The sequence below is a fragment of the Rhipicephalus sanguineus genome, chromosome 2 (genome assembly GCF_013339695.2).
Source record: "Rhipicephalus sanguineus isolate Rsan-2018 chromosome 2, BIME_Rsan_1.4, whole genome shotgun sequence".
NCBI classification, from domain to species: domain Eukaryota; kingdom Metazoa; phylum Arthropoda; class Arachnida; order Ixodida; family Ixodidae; genus Rhipicephalus; species Rhipicephalus sanguineus.
Genome location: NC_051177.1, coordinates 51,544,153 through 51,562,257, shown reverse-complemented (window position 1 = coordinate 51,562,257; position 18,105 = coordinate 51,544,153). Strand labels below are relative to the sequence as shown.

At 44.2% G+C, this 18,105-nt stretch overlaps 2 protein-coding genes across 7 annotated transcripts in view; one reads left to right on the top strand and one right to left on the bottom strand.

The window, feature by feature from the left end:
* The window catches only part of LOC119382942 (phospholipid-transporting ATPase IA), a 128,583-nt gene extending 124,201 nt beyond the window's left edge, over positions 1-4,382 (top strand). For all 6 annotated transcript variants that reach the window (XM_037650860.2, XM_037650859.2, XM_037650862.2 and 3 more), the window contains one exon: positions 1,294-4,382. In XM_037650860.2, the coding sequence (XP_037506788.1) occupies positions 1,294-1,347 (54 nt within the window). In that variant the 3' untranslated portion in view covers positions 1,348-4,382. The remainder of the gene's footprint in view (positions 1-1,293) is intronic.
* Positions 4,383-6,706: 2,324 nt separating this feature from the next.
* Positions 6,707-15,372, bottom strand: LOC119382941 (G2/mitotic-specific cyclin-A). The gene is made up of 8 exons (XM_037650858.2): positions 14,926-15,372; positions 13,837-14,074; positions 13,318-13,451; positions 12,566-12,789; positions 11,827-12,031; positions 10,854-10,967; positions 8,858-8,991; positions 6,707-6,755 (listed from the first exon to the last, which is right to left on the bottom strand). The coding sequence occupies exons 1-8, from the start codon at positions 15,121-15,123 to the stop codon at positions 6,707-6,709; spliced, it is 1,296 nt and encodes a 431-aa protein (XP_037506786.1). The 5' UTR covers positions 15,124-15,372.
* Between the last annotated feature and the right edge of the window lie 2,733 nt (positions 15,373-18,105).

The following is an 18,105-nucleotide window of genomic DNA, read 5'->3' as shown; positions in this document are numbered from 1 at the left end:
CTTGTGGATTATCTTGAAAAGGCTAAAACCATAACTGGAGGTATTATTCTGACCTTATGACTCAATGGAATCAGAAAATTTGTGAGGAAAGACCAGGTTTGCAGAAGAAAAAAATCATCTTTCATCAGGACAATGCACCGGTGCCCAAAGGACATCTTGCAATGGCTAAATTTCACGATTCGAAGTACGAATTGTTGGAGCACCCACCCTATTCTCCTGACTTGGCACCGTCGGACTGCCACCTGTTCCCAAAACTCAAAATCTTTCTTGGTGGGCAACGTTTTTCATCAAATGAAGAAGCGATTGCTGCTGTGGATGAGTACTTTTCAGGACTTCCACAAAGTCATTTTAAGGACAGAATCCTGGCTCCGGAATATCGAGGGACCAAGTGTGTAGAGTTGAGAGGAGACTATGTTGAAAAATAAAAATAATTTTGAAGGTCCAAAACGCCTTTTTCTACATCAGGCCGAGAACTTTTCAGACCACCCTCGTACAAGAGCTTTGCACGCTTTCTGGCAACTTTAACTTGCACACTCGTGTCTTTGTGTTGCCGTAGAAACTTTGCATAGAAACGCATGCAAGTTACTCAATAAAACATTAAAGTACGTGCAGAGAGCTAGGAGCGGAAAAGAAGTGGCGGACCGATCAGCTTGTGTCATTCTGGTACCCGCTTGTACAACCGGGCACATAACACGTCGGCATTACTTGGTCGGCTTAGATGCCCACACTACACTTCATCGAATTAGCAGTCATGTAAACACATCAGCTACGGAGCACTGGCAAAGTTCCGAACACACGGCAACAGAAGAAAGAATGTGGGAGGTTAACCGCCACAAGCAGTTCCAACGGAGACTACACGGAGTACTACCAGAGAACATCTTTACCACTTTACTCGAGCTAACTACAGCTAACTGCGCAGCGCGGGCCACCCTAGCACGGTATCCCGATGCGACTGCAGCGCCAGTCGAAGCGGAATCGGTGGCGGTTCCGCGCAACGCGGCGCAGTTTGTAAACTGAACCTGGTCTAGTAACGTTGGTTCGTGGCACACGTCAGTGGCCTATGTATATAGTTCATTCTTCCTGTCATATGAATAAAGTGATGCAAGTCAGCGCCGTGTGTGTGCTGTGCTTCTTTGTCCCAGTCTTCTGTTGTGCTGTGTTCCTTCCAATGTTTTACCAACACGCCCAATCTTCTACACTAAGTCAGTACTTTCTTTCTGAAGTTTTCAGTAGGCTTTTGTGGTAGGATAAGAATGCTCAAGAGTGCCTGCCTTTCTTGCTGTTGTTATCCAGGCTGACCTTATTCGTGTGTACGACTCCACCAAGACTAAGCCAAAAGGCGTCTGAATAAACGACACTCAAGCCGCGAGCACACATTCCACTCTCAGCAAGCAAGAGCTTTGGAAGAGTCTGCAATGTCAGCTGCAAATGTGTATGTACATACCAAGTGTGACTGCTTCGGAGTCTCTGTATGTCTGTGCATGGATGTATTCATGCGACCCTACTCCTTGTGTTACATATGCGGTGCAAGAGAGCCGGCAAACAGGCTGTGCCACGTTTCAGTGTAATCATATTTCCCAGCCAGTGAAGGTTCACCTGGCACAATGTCTGTCTCTTTGCGTGTGCATTCTGTTTACTTATGCAAAGAGATTGTTTCTCATGCGATGTTGTACGATTTCTTTGGTGCTTGCATTCATCAGCAAGTTAGGCACAGGCCGAATTACTATTTTATGCTACATGACAACTTGAATCTCACTCTTTTTGTCTGTTTTGCCTATTATGCCAAAACTGAACTAAATTTCTCTTTTCTCGTACAAACATATTTAGAAACCAAAGATGAACAATGTAGAGTACACCACTTATTTACTTCTCAGGATTTTTTCTTTGTTCATGTACAGCTTCAAAGTTTTGTTATATTACTAGTAGTACTATGTATTTCCCTTGCCTTAGAACTTGAGTATCCTTGTGTGCAAGTGCAGTTAAGAGCACAGCTGTAAAGAATATGTGCACGCCTGCTGAGAATGGTTACATTGCTAAATTAAAAGCAGCGAGTACTTTTTAAGTAGTTATGCAAACAAAAGTTGACCACATTTTCTAAAAATTGCGCATTGAAAATCTTGCCCTGGAGTCATACTCGGGACCTTCTCATTCCCATCTCCATGAGAAGGGCTCGCCAGCTGCTGAACTGAATGGAAGGAGCATGAAAGGACATGAGAAGTCGGCACCCATGCGGTGTTTTTCGTTATTTGTGCTCGGCCACTAGTCACTCTAGTTACTACAGTTCTCATTTACCAATTGAAGCAACAGAGGCACTAAAGCAGACCTCATTGTGACAAGAGGTATAAGTCCAAGGCCGCTGTTAACACTATTGTCCGACTTTACTGCTTTTCTCAAAAACTCCCTAAATGGTCATCTTGCAGTAAGGCTACCACATGCAATGTTTCACGACAGCATGCTGCTCACAGTCTGATTTCAAAAGCAGTGGTATTACTCAGACACCTTTACCTTTCTGCTGCATAAGCTTATCAAAGCTCACGCTCATTGGAGGCAATCTCTATGGTGATTGTCATCAGAATACAGCCCCTTGCCTTTTGCATTCAGATTGTCAATATCGGGGTGCACTGATCTCAACTTGAATGTCATCAGTGTTAGAAAAAACAGTTTCTACATCTTTTATAGGTTGGTAATCATAAATAAAGAAAAATTGGCTTCTTTATATTACTACGAGTGAAATCTGGAGACGAGTGATACGATTGTTTTGTTAGATAATGCCGCTATGCTAGTCGCACATGGTAGATTGTTATGAGGAAGCATCTACAGTTTCAGTATTGTGTTTCTTTGGGTTTCTGCTTACTTCTGTCATGACTAAGTCACTTATTTTCAGGGCTGCAAACAGAGGGGACAATATTTGTCCCCTGTTTTATAAGATATTACACCATGTGTTGATTCTATTTGAGTTGTCATTGAAACAGCAAAATTGCTCAGCTTAACTTTGTTGCATGCTGTTGTGCATTGCACATTTCTACTTATACCAAAGATTTTCTTATTGAATTCAGTTTCCTTTCGAGCATTTTTTGAGAATTTTTATTCACTGAGGCTGTAGAAGATCGTCTGGTAACAGCTGTTTTCGAGTCATGTTGCATGGTTAAAAAAAAAAAGAAGTATTTCTCATGGTGCTTCATTGTCGTCTTTCATGCCTGACCAGCTAATGTTGAATTCTGAGATGTGCACTCTAGTCATGGCAGTCAGTTTATTATGTAATGTGCATGATTATTGGAATGCTAGAGCCAATCAAATAGACTGCTGAGAAGTAATTACTATATTGCTTGGATGCTATGAATGTTGACTGCAACACTTTTCGTAATGTAAGCATGATGTAAGTCAATACTTAGGTGTGCATCTACTTGTGTTCAGAGCAGATTATGGAATGGATATATCATTGCCCACTGCCACCATCTATTCATCTGTTGCTGAATATCGCGTAAACGCCTGCATGGCTTACTTTATGGTCACTGCTAACTGGCATGCTTTCATTCATCTATTCAAGGCTGTGTTCATAAAATTGGGTGACATTGAAGACATGCCATGTGTAGTTGTCAACCAACATGTATAAAACAAAGAAGTCCTGTAAGTTTATCTTTTTTTTTTCCTTTTTGAAGAGCTGAATCCTTTAAAATTTCATTTCAGAATGACTTGTGGCACCTAAAGAATTTATTAAAGGATTATTCTGCCACTAAATGAATGCACAGATTTTAAAAATTGTTTTCCTGACTTGTTTACTGGACGAAGTGTTCTCATCTTGCAGTCTGTTCACACAAGTTGACTTGTTTACAACACACGAGCTTCGAGGATGCCATAATCACTCCTTCCCATCTGTGGTCCTTTGGGCCAACTGAACCAGCGTAAACCAGAACTCCTCTGTACTTGACCAAATGCCACTGTTGTCCTTAATTTTGCTTGTGGTGTGACCAGGAAACCAGTGCATGGTCCAAGGAAGCTGCGCATTTGTGCTCAGCTTGTCTTAGCTACTTGCAAGAATTGATGGAAATGGTTTAAAACAGCATGTTTTGGACACCATTGCACCACATGCGACTGCAGAACAGTGATGTCCATCTCAAAACAAAGATTAGTTGTATCTGAGTGGTCTTTAATGTAAAGAACATATGCCATTTGCTGTTGGAGCTTTATATATAGTATTCTATTGTGCAAGTGGGTCTCCATTGGGAAATGCTTCCCCCCCCATACTCAGTACTGTATGAGAGCAGTGATGTGCACTAGAAGGCATGTGATGGGCAAGGGATTAAAAGGATTTGCAATGTTCATGGCATATATGCTTGTATTTATTGATGTCAAAAGCATTAAAGTATGTTCCAAAGCAGGTATTTTGAGCTGCCTTGATTTTGTCTGTCGTGCATCTGTGAACTACATGTCACTCGTGGTTTATTATTCCTCCCCAAACTCAAAGACACTACAGAAACCTTCTCCTATCTTTTCCATAGAATTCTTTGACAATTAATATAGGTTCAATATGAATTTAATGTTACTCTGAATAATACAGAAATCAAATTACACTTTCATGGGCAAGATACAATAGCCTTGACAACCACTTCAATATATACCGTATTTACACAATTATAGGTCGACCCATTTTATCTAAATTTGAAATCCAAAGTTGGGGGGTTCAATTTACAATCGAAACGATAACTAGTTTTGGTTGTAAGGTCGACTTACAACTAAAGCCGAAACAAATGAGGACTCATGCACGCTGTGGCATGGTTACGACATTTATGTTCCGGCTCTGCCTGTAACACATACCGTATTTTCTCGTGTATAACCCGCACCAACAGCAACGATTTGCAGAAAATTTTGTAAGAATGATTGCTGAGAAGCTAGCTTTTCTGCATAGCTTTGAAGCACTGCCGTGAAGCCACTTTTGCACACAGGAATTTGATTTTTTTTTTCAGCGACATCGTAAATGATTTTCTCTCAGAAATGTGCTTGCGTTTCATTGTATTTAATTTTTTTTTGCTGTGCAATTTAGGGGGTTCGACCTACTTCAAGTCAACTTACAATCGTGTAAACACTGTAGTACTCTGTTTCATATTTATTGGAGAATGCCACGAAATCTCCGCAAGTGAAACAGTCATATTAATCTAGCACTTGGGTTTTTTGGTTAACTGGTTTAGGTTTGGCAGTGTTGTGTCTACGTATGACAACATACTCGCCATTATTAAGCCTTCATAATTATATCTCTTTGCTTCCAATATTTCACATGTTTTGGTTGCGGATGCAGGCACTGTGCTGGGGAAACCACACAGGAATGCAGTTGCACATATTCGTCACTTTACTCCACACACTTCACATTGAAGTTTCGGATCTGCAGCATTTTGTAATGCTACTATAGTGACACACAGGACTGCCACGAATGAAGTTATCACAGTGTTATGGATATTACACAATTTTTTTTCAAAGATGCTGCAGGTCCTGCTAAAGAAAATGTTAGGAGGCACTTCAAGATTATCATTTGCATTCTTTCCAAGAGTCTTCTGAACTTGAGTAACTCAACATCTTGTTCAGTCATTCGCAAGTTTTCACAAAAAAATTTACATGTACTCACTGGCTGAGAGTAATACGAGAAAGGAAAAGCTACACGTTCACTATTGTCACGGTTCAGCATGTTGAACATCGCTCAAACAGTGCCTTCAGTGAAACCACTGTGTAGACATGCTCTGCGCACAACATTTTTGAAATGGAACCACACTGTAAGCAGAGGGTTCTGCTTCGCTATTTTTATGGAAGAAAAAATAGAGAGCAGTATGTCACACAGCAGTCAGATTTGGCAAACAAAAATATTTGCTAAATCCATGCACTTCGTTTTTGAAGTGAATCTCCCTGGTCTTTCCGACTGCTGCTTACCAAGTAGTTTAGACTGAAAAATAATTGACAGATTGGCTTATGCCACTTCCAGACTGCCAAGTGACCTCACAGTATGCAGTTCAGTCTTAAGTTCACTTCTGGTTATGTACCTGGCTAAGGAATGTTCAGACACAAGTTACGTCAGCAATGACAGACTCTTCCTCCTAAGTTTAGTGCACTTTGATTTTCTGCCACTTTCTTGGGAACCCTAGAACTGTATAGCAGAACATGTATAATTGATTGTCCCACCTAATGTAAGCAGTATCCAGCATTACAGTTGCTTTGGCCATTTTTAATGTGCACAAACGCAAACGTTTAGCAATTGCAAGCAAGGAAATGAGACTGCACCTTTGTTGAATGTTTCAGACATTTATTGTCATGTAAGAAACTTTCGGGCCACAATCATAGCTATGTACAGGAAGATAAAAATGACAATGCTATGTCCTGCAGAATGCAGGAACCTTAATAAATCAAGATCGGCCTCAACACCTCGCACACGAGTCCTGCAACTCGTGCGGCGCAGGCAAGTACGCGCTAGCAAATGAGGTATGCATATTAAAAGGCTAAAACATTATCAACAAATACTAATACTGCCATTACGCCAGAACACAAATGTCTGGTGCAGTTTACTCGATCGTATTTCGCCACTGCAGGATACAAGACACGTCATGACAAATTGCGCGGTGATGAAAATTGCACGCCATATGCGAAAGGGCTTCCAGCGATGAAGCAGAAAAAAATGCATGCAGGCGAATACGTCGTTCACAAATGGTCCATCGCACACTGGGGCTTAGAAGGGCAGCACTTGAGAAGGCTTCAAGTGGGCGACCGCGTTGAACCTGCGCAAGAAAAGAAAATAGACTCACTCATTAAAGCTTGTGCTAGAGCTGGTTCAAATGACATACTTGTACTTCAGAAGCAGCACTGCGAAGTACAGGGGTGCAACAGCCGAAATAGGATTTGGAGCAATTTTCGGAGCACGAAAATCGAAACTTGGAGCAGCATTACGGAGGGGGGGGGGGGTATTAATTTTTTAGCACAACATTCCAAATTCAGAGCAGTATAACAAATGAGGCTTACCTTTAGAAAAGAAAAAAAAATATGTACAAACTATTCGACATCAGCCAACTCGTGCACAGTGGTAAGCACTGCTATTTCAATAAAAGCAGTGTGTTGAACACTCCACAGTGCAAACAATTACGAAGTTCACATTAGCATTTGCAGTGCCTGTCAAATTACTTGAAAGGCATGCGAATAATAATGTAGGCCTGCCAACCTGGCGTCCTCGAAATTTGAGAGATTTGTAAAGCAGGAGCAACTGAGGGTGGCAGTGTTGGTGTTTTTAGTTGTTTTGTTGTTGCACATCACCTATATATATATATATATGAGTCTTTCCTAATAAACTTTAGTTGGCAGTCAGCGCCTGTCCTGTGCCTTCTTTTGCTTCGTCGTCGTCTCGTGAGCGCTGTTTCAACAAAGATGAATGCATACCAACTCGCTCAAGCTTCCATTCTTATAAAGAAAACTGGCATACGTTCACAGGGCTTTTAGGTGGGCTAGTGGGTCTGTGGCAGAGCAGCGTGCTCCTCGTCCCGTTTTCTGCGCAGTTCTGCCACAATGGGTACGTTTTTGTGTAGCGTCCTTCAGGGTCGCAGAAACGTCATATAGAGCTAAGAAGGATTGCCAGTAGTTTTTTTAGACGTCACCAATCATACCTGCACTTGTAGTCACACAGCGCTTGCATGCATGAGTAATTAAGGAACAAAATGTGCTGTGTCCAGTGACAGCTAGTACTCATAGCCCCTTTAGTACGCTTTTCCGCAAGGCACCAGTGTACTGCGGCAAAAGTGGCTTAAAAAGCATTCTGCATGCGATGGAACAAGGGCAAGAAATTTTAGAACCGCTGCCCCTTTTTCTATTTTTGGGGTTAGGGTCTGCGCTTCTGGATTGGATGATGCCCAAACTGCAGGCAGCCACCATTTCTTGCTAAAATTAGCGCAACTGAACGTATTGAGACTGGTCAGGCATCTTGGCGCAGCATGGTGCAATTTCAACAATTTCAGGGGTTTGGCTCAGCTTGGCTCAAAAAATTTATCAAATTGGCGCAGCTGTTGCGCCCCTGGAAGTAGAAACGCGCAGGTATGAAACAGCATAGACAATGCATAGTTAACACTTTGCGGTCCGAAACCTTTTCCCACCTTCTATGCGTTTTGGTCCGAAACTAAAATGACTCAAAGCTCAAGTAAAAGAATTTTACTTTTACAGATGGCGCGAAATTTAGTCACAAAATGTGTGCGTGAATGAACTGCAAAAGAACTTGTCCAGAAGCGCCCAACCACTGACTGCTGTGGCCGCAAAGGGTTGAAACTTAGTTGGGACTAGTTGGAGTAACATTTGTACTTTAAAAGGCTCATCAGCAAAAGAGGGGGATTGATAGAGGGCTGGTTTCTTTTGTTAGATATGACCTAATGAAACCAACAGACAATGAAGCCAAGGAAGGTATAGAAGACATCACTTTTATGTTTTAACTGTAATGTAATTATTACATAAACAAAAAGAAATTAAAGTGGGTGAAAAACCAACTTGCCGCAGGTAGAGACCCAACCTGCACCATCGGATGACGCGTTCGGTGCTCTACAATTGAGCTACAGCGGCGGTAGCCTTCCCATCTACTTTATTGGGCATTTATGCTTGTGTAATCCTGGGAGTGTTAGCCAGCCATAAGTCTGATCAGTGTCAAACTTGGCAACACCACGCTGCTAAGAAAGATTCAGGTCCAAATCAAATGCACATACTAAAGAAAAAAAAAAAAAAAACTTTGAAAGTACATTTTAAGAAGTTGAGCTCCTTGCTCGACAAGTTGTGTAGTGTACAAAACATAAGATAGACAAGTGCCTTGCTTGTTGCATCCATCGGACAAAACTCAAAAGGCTGTACTCACTTTGAATGCTTGAACTTCTCATGCACCGCCTTTTGTTCACGGCTGGGTGCATTGCAGAATGTGCTGTACAGGGAATGGATGCACTCCCGGAAAACGTGCACTTCATAGCCTGAGAATTCTACAAGGTCTTGGCCCTGCACAGCAGCACATCCACAGTGTTTTACTGCATGCTATCATGAATGGTGTCAAAGCTTAGAACACAGCATGATAATCAGCCTCCAGGGCTGTTCCCGCAAGAGGAGCTAGACACTGAATAGTACACTGAATTCACTGCTATTGACTCGCATGTACAGATACAGTAGACTGGAAATGGAAATCTCTTAAACAGAATTTCTGCTCAACGCATGTAATATTGCGTAACAGAAGCATAGAATCGCGACAGGCATCAAAACGTGAACTGCGCAACGAGTGGGTGTTTTAAAGGCCCACCCATTACTAGGGGTGTGCGAATATTCGAAATTTTGAATATTTTTCGGATAGTGTTTGCTATTCGATTCGATTCGCACTGGAATTTTACTATTCGAACTTCTCAAAAACAAATATAGTCAACATCCGCTTGAAAGTGACCCCTTCAGATTTTCAATATGCTTCACCTCATTACACTCTCGTATTACAGCAAAGCTGCGTTTTAAGCTCCGTTACGGTCGAAGTTTGCCAAAACACAGTGAACGTCCGATTTGAAGTTGTCCCTAGATTTTCGATATGCTTCACCTCATCACACCCCGGTAATGTGGCAAAGCTGCCTTTCAAGCTCCGTTACGGTCGAACTTTGCCAAGAGACAGTCAACGTCCGATTGGAAGTGGTCCCTAGATTTTCAATATGCTTCACCTCATCACACCCCGGTACTGCGGCAAAGCTGCCTTTCAAGCTCTGCTACGGTCGCAAATGTACTAACTCAAGAAAACGCTGGTTCCAACATGGAGATGAAAAATGTGGCAGAGATGGAGGGGCTCAATGCTGTTTTAGACCTGAAATTTGGGCAGGAAATCCGAAAAATCGGAAGCCGAAGCTTTTTAGCATCCAAAATTTCAGATGTTCTTATATATCGACGTCTACGAGGCAGATTTGGAACTCCGGACTTGAAGGGAGCACACCCTTGTCTGCCACATCAGTTGGGCTTCCACAGAAGTTGAAAGAGGAGGAGAGGCTGAGGAAATCTTTGCCTATTACGTGTAAAGTGTGGTCGGCAACACTTTGGTTTTTGCCAAATCATGTACATAAATATAATTTGTCCTCTACATTGCCTCATGCTTCATAAGACAACTATGAAACACCACCCTGCCAGCGCTTCATCAACCTAGCGAAAAGAAACACTTTCATGTTGCTATGTCATAAGAATATGCTTAGGAATCCTCTCTAACTTTTTTTCTGCAATTTCGCTTCGAAGTATTAGAAAAATATAGAAATATTCGATTCGCACTGGCACTTCAAATTCGAATTCGCTTCGCACCCAAAATTTTGCTATTCGCACAGCTCTACCCATTACAAAGTGCTCAAACATATCAACAAAAGCCTAAACAAAGTGAACAGTGGCATAGGTTCGCGTGTTGCCTTACGGATGCGTAGTGGGCCCTTTGCTGATTTGCAAAAAGAATTATGGCGTAGTGGGCACTTAGCTGTATTTGCAGTAGGCATTCTAGGATACTTTGAAACAGCCAATGTTACGCACACAGTCCTTGGTTTCCTTACAGCACGGTTGAGGTATGCACCTAGAACCAAAGCCAGGCTAGCAGTTGGGAAGGAGAAGTGCGTGGGGCCCAATTACACTATCGCATTTTACTCTTGAAAGCTCAAGCGTCCTCCAAGTATTTTTTTTAAAACTTTATTGCCACCCTACAAAAACTACGACATTTTTTTCGAAATAGATTCACCCAAAGAATTTAAACCAGCAATAAAAAAATTGACTCTGGGGAATTTGCATTTGGCAAAAAAAAAATGCGACCCTCAAAGGGTTAAGCAGGGAAGTCCATGCAAAGAAAGCAACAGAGAACATACCCATGGATGCCTGTTGAGAGTGTGGTTGGACAAGCAGAGCGCTGCACCAGCAATGATGCTGGGCAGGTACTGGAGGTAGGGGTCGTCGTCCATGAGGGCAAGCTCACACAAGTACTGCAGACAAATGAGAAATGCAAAACAAGAAAACGCCTTTTGGAGAGCTAATCAACAGACCTAAGGAGCTGGTGAGCTGGAGTAACAAGGCAACGGGGAGGAAATTAGGAGCTTAAAGACAGTGCTATGATGCATTTTAAGCATTGCAGTTTGTTTTACGGATCTCCAATGCCTTCCCGTAAAAGAATGAACCTACTGCCTTGTGCTCAGCATCAAAATGTCACAGCAACCACGTCACAGAACAGTTTTCACACTGCCGACTGTAGTAAGGGCCACCATGGTGGGTCACTGTTGAGCAAGTGCTGCTAAAAGCCCATACCTGCCAACCAGGCGACCTCGAAATTCGGGAGATTCGTAAAGCAGAGAGGGGGCAGGGGAGGAGGGAATTAGACTGAATAAAACTGGTCTATGCATTAATTCACTGTTTTTCGGGGCCGTAGCAATGTCATAAATGCATGATTGCCAATGAAGTTTGTAGACGTGAGTTACCATACTGGTACTCATAATTGCATGGTGTGTGCACAAGTGCATAAGTAAGGGACAAAATCTGCCGTGTCTCGCGACAGCTAATCGCCCCTTGCCAATCTTAACGCGCATTCCCCCCTCCGACATCAGTGTACTGAGGCAAAACTGACAAGCGTTCCACACGCAATCAGGAAAGTTTACAACTGATATCCTTAGTTATTTTCTTTTCATGGTGGCACTAGCACCGTTTTTCGGGAGATTATGGCCATGCCAATGTACAATCAAGAAAGCTGGCAGGTATGAATGCCACTGAGACACAGCCACAGTGATGGAGAAATGTATCACCAGCAGCTACCTTAACACATCCTTCATAGCCATAGACAAATATAAATACCTGGGCAAGATAGGTAACTGTGTCTGGGCACTTGCTAACTTCTGCAAAACGTAGCAAGAAAGCGTAGGCCGTCGGGCAAGCCACGTCAAAGCAGAGAACCTTGAGCACCACTTGCTCCATCTTCAAGACCTGCTGCTTGGTGTATGTGTCGTCAGTGATGTACACGAACTCTGTCACTTCGGGAGGGTAAATCTCTTCGAACTTTCTGTGATTGAGAAAAAAAAACGCCAAGGGGTACGAAAAAATGAAACAGCTAAAAAATTGAAAATGTAACAGCATCATTACATCACCAGGCTTGTCCAAGTTCGCAATGGTGAACAGTTAAAGGAAATACAACCATAGCAGAAACTCTGGAACCGGAAATTAGCAGTACTGTGCAATGAACAGAAGTACTGTTTAAATGGAAAAACCATTTGTTGCTCTTGTATTTGACGCAAAAAGAAAATTCATTAATTGAAACCAACATTCTGTCAATTCTAAACGAAACCACAGACCCAACCACTAAGGGCTCTGCCCCGAAAGAGGGAGAACTTGCTATGTATTATTAAGAGACCCACAAGATTGCTTCTGTACCCAAATCTCCTAACCTATACAGAGGGTTGTTATCGTAAAACAAATTTAATGAGGTATAATTATATACTGTGGTCATAAGTGAAAAGATTAGTGTATCGATAATTGGTTCTAAAGTACAACCAAAAGCGCTGAATTGAGGATGTACTATAAGAAACTGTGCTCTTACGCGGCGATGAGAAGTGAGGCAGTGCCAACAAGTTGTAGCCTTGTGCGTTGCACCGACATGCTCGACAGGAAGCGGTCAACGTAGGAGACTGCAAGGAACAGCGTCTCGTTGTGGAGCTGGTACTCCTCTGCTACCTCGACGAGCCAGTCGACAAGTATGGTACGCATCGTAGAAGTTATGTCTGGCTGCTTCTTCATGTAGTTTGCTTTGCAGGCAAGCCTGACCTAAAGGACGAGAAGAAAGTGGTTGTCAAAAGTTAGTGCTCAGAGACGCAGCTGGAAGGTTAAATTGGGCAATCTGAGGTTCCCCAAAGCAGTACCGACACAAAAATTTTAAGTCATTTTTCTCTTGCAATAAGCAGCTAATGACCCACTAATGACTTAATCACAACATAAGTAGCTAACGATTAATACGTAGACAACCCTAATCAGTAGTTGTGGCAAAGTAGCGAGAGCATCAAGGTGGCTAACCTATTTTGTGTGCGCCGTAGTTCAATGGATGGACCACCGGTGCCAAAGTAACAGTTTCTTCTCAACCGTTCACCATTTTTTCAAGTGCCAACAACTATCCATTCTGGCTACTTGCGCTGGTCGCTGCTGAATCACTTTTATTGGCAGTTAGAGAATCAATGGTAGGCGACTGCCAAGAGGAATTCTTCCACACAAAATGACCCAGGACAGGCAAAGGAAAGAAAAGCGAGCTAGTGCTGCCGAAGGCTGAACAAACAAGGATTAAGGCAGATGAAAACTTACCTCTAGCTCCTTCATGTAAGCGCATATGTCTTTTGCATATTCAGCGCTTGATTCTTGTTCCCGGACGTCACTGTAGGTCATGGGCTCCAGTGTGTGAAGGGACGTGTCCAGGACCATGGGAGATTCACCAGGCGCTGGAAATTTAAGGTAAAAGCAAAATAGAGGGAAAGTGGTTGGAGGCACGGGGGCAAAAGGGCGGCAGGAATCAACGTATACCTAAGCATAGCAAGACATGTTTGGGAACGTTGGTTCATACTTGATGAGGAACAAAGCAGTGCTAAGAAACAAGAGAGAGACAGGACAGCGGAATTGTATAAGCTTTCCATATCCTGAAGTCCAGTGATAAATGCACTAGTGTGCCTTCTTTCTATCAGTCTGCGACAAGGAAGTTGCCTTCTAAAAAAAAAATGAGCACCTGCCCTGCGCGTCTTGTTTAAGTCCCCATTTCACAGCGCTCCTTTGTTCTGGATATGTAAGCAGCTCATTTCAACTCGTAAATAGCAGCAATCCACAACTTGCCTTCATCTTCCATGCGACAGTCTGGTGACATGGGCACCACCATGGAGTTATCGGAGGCCGCAGGAACGGCGAGGCTGATGGGTTCGCGCGCTGAAGGCGCTTGAACCGAGAGTGTTGTGCGGGGCTGGTCTGAAGCACCGCAGGAACCATCCTCGAAGACTTCGAAGCGACCAGTCGGTTGACCGTTCTCGGCGGCGGTTGCTCCAAGCCGCGCAGACCTTCTGAGGGCAACGTTTTGCTGCGGTACCGAAAAACAAAGCGGTGGCGCGCGTTTGTAAACCAGTAAACATTCGAAAATTCACATAGAAAGAATCACTGGCGCAATGTGGACTAGCAATTCCTAAAGGGATGTCACTTGTCCTACGAGTGCGCGAGGTCATGGGAATGTGGCGGAAACATCGCCAGGAGACGACTACAATGCTACAGCAACAATCCTCCACGAAAACCGAAAAGCGGCAGCACACTGACGAGGAAGGACCGTCGCACAAATAAAATAAATAAATAAATAAATGGGGGTGAACGCGCGTCACGTAAAAACTGCAACGGGGACAGGTGGGAATGCAATGGTGCCAATTGGGAATGAATTGTGCCATGACGGGAAGAGGCAAGGATTGACCAATTACAATCCCGGCAGAACAGGCCCAACAGGAAACTGCAAATCGTTTTCGCGACGAAGATTGAGTGAACATCGCCGACGGGAAGCGCGGCACATGCCGGATTACATGGCGCACGTTAGCGCAGCAGCCGTACGGCAAAACTAGCTATATTTAAGAAAGGCTCAGTCGGAAAGCAATACCCTTACGCAAGCATTAGAATGCGATGTCCGGTGTGACGGGAGTCTTGCAAGTTAGCTGAACGCTTCTCAATGACGAATGTTCGGGCATAAGCAAGCGGCCAACGCAAGCAAAATAACACGCCGGGGAATGGGAGGAAGACAAAAACAGCGCAACTTGCGCTATAACGTAAGCATAATTCTTAAGAGGCACGGGCTTCGTCACGACAAAGGTCTTTCCCGTCAACGCGTGTGCTACAACAATAAACAATGGTAGCACAACCCCTCCGCCGCCGCGCCGGCAAAGTCGGCCATACCTGGTTGCTGCAGTCTCGCTTGGCCAACGGCTTTTTTTCAGCCACCCGGTTGGTCTGGATGCATCCGAGTGCCTGTCGCTTGGGGATAGCTGGCATGGAGGCCTTCTCTGCATTCCCTGTTATCTTGGAGGGCAGATTTAAAGGCCTTGAGTTTTCGTCTGCGTAGCCAACGGTCGTGGTCGCGTTACGCCTCGCCATGTTTGAAGTGGGCAAAGCGCTTCTCTTCGTTCACGTATTCGGTGAGCTCGCTGCTTCACAGGCCTTGTTGTTTCATGTGGCAAGCTCCGACGGTCGCTGGCTGCCGGAATTCCGAGTTCGTCGGCCCCGAGAAACGACCGCTGTCTTGGAGCAGCAAAGCCACTGACGACGAATGGACCGCTGGACCGTCCCACAGCTGAGTGCGCGAACGTTAAATTCCCCGCGATACAGTTGGTCCAGACGAATGGACCAATCGCGTTGGGCGCTTTTACGTAACGTGCGTTCACGTCACCGTTTCGCGCGTGCGCGCGCTTTCTCGACCGCGGCGCCGTTTGCGGGTAGATAAGCAATCGTTTAGTATTGCAAAAATATCGCGATGTCCTAAGGACGCTGCGGCGAATAACTGAGTCACGGAAAACTGCGCGATCGGTCGTGACCCGTCACACTTTTTTGTAGATAAGGTTGTAAGCCATTTGCACACGATAGAGTTCTTTTTTGTCAGCAAGTGGCCCTTCCGAAGCGTGGTAAGTTTTTTGAGGAACAGCGCAAAAAATGACAAAACTGTCAAGACACCGAAGATGAGAAAGAGACGCAAGCACGCGCTTGTTTGTGTCTTTCTCATCTTTGGTGTTTTTTCCTTTTTTAGCGTTATTTCGCAGTGACTTTCCGGATTAAATAACACTAGAAAGCGAAACTCGCTGCAGTCGAAATGGTCAAATAGGATGTACAGTCGCGCTCAATATGACTTGCAACACGGGAGCGCGTGGCCTCATGACTTCAAAGATTGCTCATGGGTTCAATTTGGTATCATTTCAGCTACTAATCGATATTTTCTTATTTGGAATCATCCCCGAGTGCGAGAACAGCATTTAGTTATAGAAATAAGGGCTAGTTGAAGCCATGAGCAGTCTTTGAACTCGTGAGGCCACGCGCTCCCGTGTTGCAAGTGCGACTGTATGTACATACCATCAAAGTAACCATGACGGTAACCAGAGTCAATTAAAGTTGCAAGGCGGGCTTGTTAAGTTACTACGGCATATTTGGATAACAATAGTAGCACAAAGAAACGGGACTAGTTGGAATACTTGCATGACTGATGCAGCGCTAAAACACGGAAGACGTTGAACAGAAAGCACAGGACGAACGCTGTCTGGAAACTAAAAGATTTATTTCGAAAAATACCTACAGGAAAACAAAGCCGAGCGTGCAGACATGCGCATAAATAAGAAAGTCAAACACGTCATTTGACATTGTACGTGCGCCTAAGAAAATCGAACATGTCACGTAACATTACATGTGCCAAGCAGATATGCAAACTCCTCGTTATAGTGTTATCCTCGTCAAGCACGAACGTAAAACGAGTGCACGGAGGAAGAGGCACATGAGGGCAAGCGCGGTAAAAAAGAAAAAGATAAGCCCGCATAAGGGTCTTTGACATGCCCAATCCGGACATTCGGAACCTGTCCAGCAGAGGCGTTGCCGGAAATTGTTTTCAGAGGGGTCAACCGTACTTTATGTGCGTGCATTTGTATGTGTGCGTCTATAAATACGCAAGCGAAATTGAAAATTTTCGGGCGGGGGGGGGGGGGGGGGGGGCAAGGGGTTGAACCCCCAACCCCCGCTTTGGCTACGCCCCTGGTCCAGGTGTAACCAAAGCATAGGCGGCCCACTGAGGCTTACTGGACAATACCTGAGCAGACCAAGCATTGGACTCCCTTATGCAGTGTTTGGCTGCCACCACTGATTTCATGGTGTTTAGGGCCCTCATGCTGATATCCTTATCATGATTCCAGGGAAGAGCTCTTGCATGCCAATCCAACGAGAAACACCAACCCGGGCCACCCTAGTCGGACAGATCAACAAGGCAAGAATAAATGAAGTATCTTGACTGCAGGCAGCAGTGCCATCGGTGTTGGGATCAGGTCAAGATGAGTAGCATCAGTTGACCTGGTGTTCAGATATTTGCAGGCATTTACTCAGCGGTACATGGTAGAAAGCACTTGCAAACTTCCCCCTCAGCGTTTGCTTCAGCGTTTCTGAGTCATGGACCTAGTGAAAAATATGAAAGAAAAAAGCTGGATTATTTTGAGCTATGGTGCTGGTGTAGTTTTGAGAATCCCATGGACTGCCAAATGAATGAATATTTCGTTCATGAGGAAGATCAATCCTGAATGTTGTTTTGAAACAATGGTCCCTAAATTAAAGCTCTCCTACATTGGCCATGACATGCAGGCTAACAGTTCATTGTCGCAGAAATAATGCCAGCCAAAATGGAAGGTACGAGTATACAGGTTACCCGTGCACAAGATGGTTTTACAGTATTCATCAGGCCACAGGGCAATGTCTAGGCAAGTTCAAGCGCTTGTACTAAGTGGGTCTCTCTGGTGTTCACATACTCACAGCGTTACTAGGAGTTGCGACTCTATAGCACTTATCAACAGGTGTGTCTGAAAGTGTGCTTTAAGTGCGAGTGCAGAAGTACAGGGACTATTTTACCCACACAATCTCTTTCTTCTTTTTTCATTTGTGAGTGGAAAACCAAGGCTGGGGAGCATAGGCAAGCGCACAAGGGGGGGGTTGGGCTGCCCCCCTAATCCTGTGAGGGGGGTGCCATGTCTCACCCATACCTTTACTCATTTGGGCCTGTCCCGTCATTGTTTAGTGCAGGGTTACAAAACTGCAGGTTTCTGACAATAATGGCAGCCAAAAACCCCAATCCAATAAGTGTTTGTTTAAAATGTACTGATGGGCTAGTTGGTGAGCCATGATTCTCGAATAGGCAGCGCACAAAAGGGCAACGAACACGTACACAAAAAAGACGCAAACACAAGCGCTGTACTGCAACTGGCGATTTATTGTCGAAAGACCCGGCTTATGTATGTGAACATGCACATGCGCTCTGACAGCAGTGGATATGATGAAGACCGAAAAAAAAGCGCACCGATACCTTGGTATGTAACCACATACTGTGTGGGAAAAATT

What these genes read in the sequence shown, in the direction of transcription:
- LOC119382941 (XM_037650858.2), bottom strand. Translation starts at nt 15,123, where the DNA reads ATGGCGAGGCGTAACGCGACCACGACCGTTGGCTACGCAGACGAAAAC. An exon ending in CTGTCGCATGGAAGATGAAG is followed by an intron (nt 13,452 to 13,836) that starts GCAAGTTGTGGA and finishes TTAAATTTCCAG; the next exon opens with CGCCTGGTGAATCTCCCATG. An exon ending in GAGAAGTTCAAGCATTCAAA is followed by an intron (nt 6,756 to 8,857) that starts GTGAGTACAGCC and finishes TTTCTTGCGCAG; the next exon opens with GTTCAACGCGGTCGCCCACT.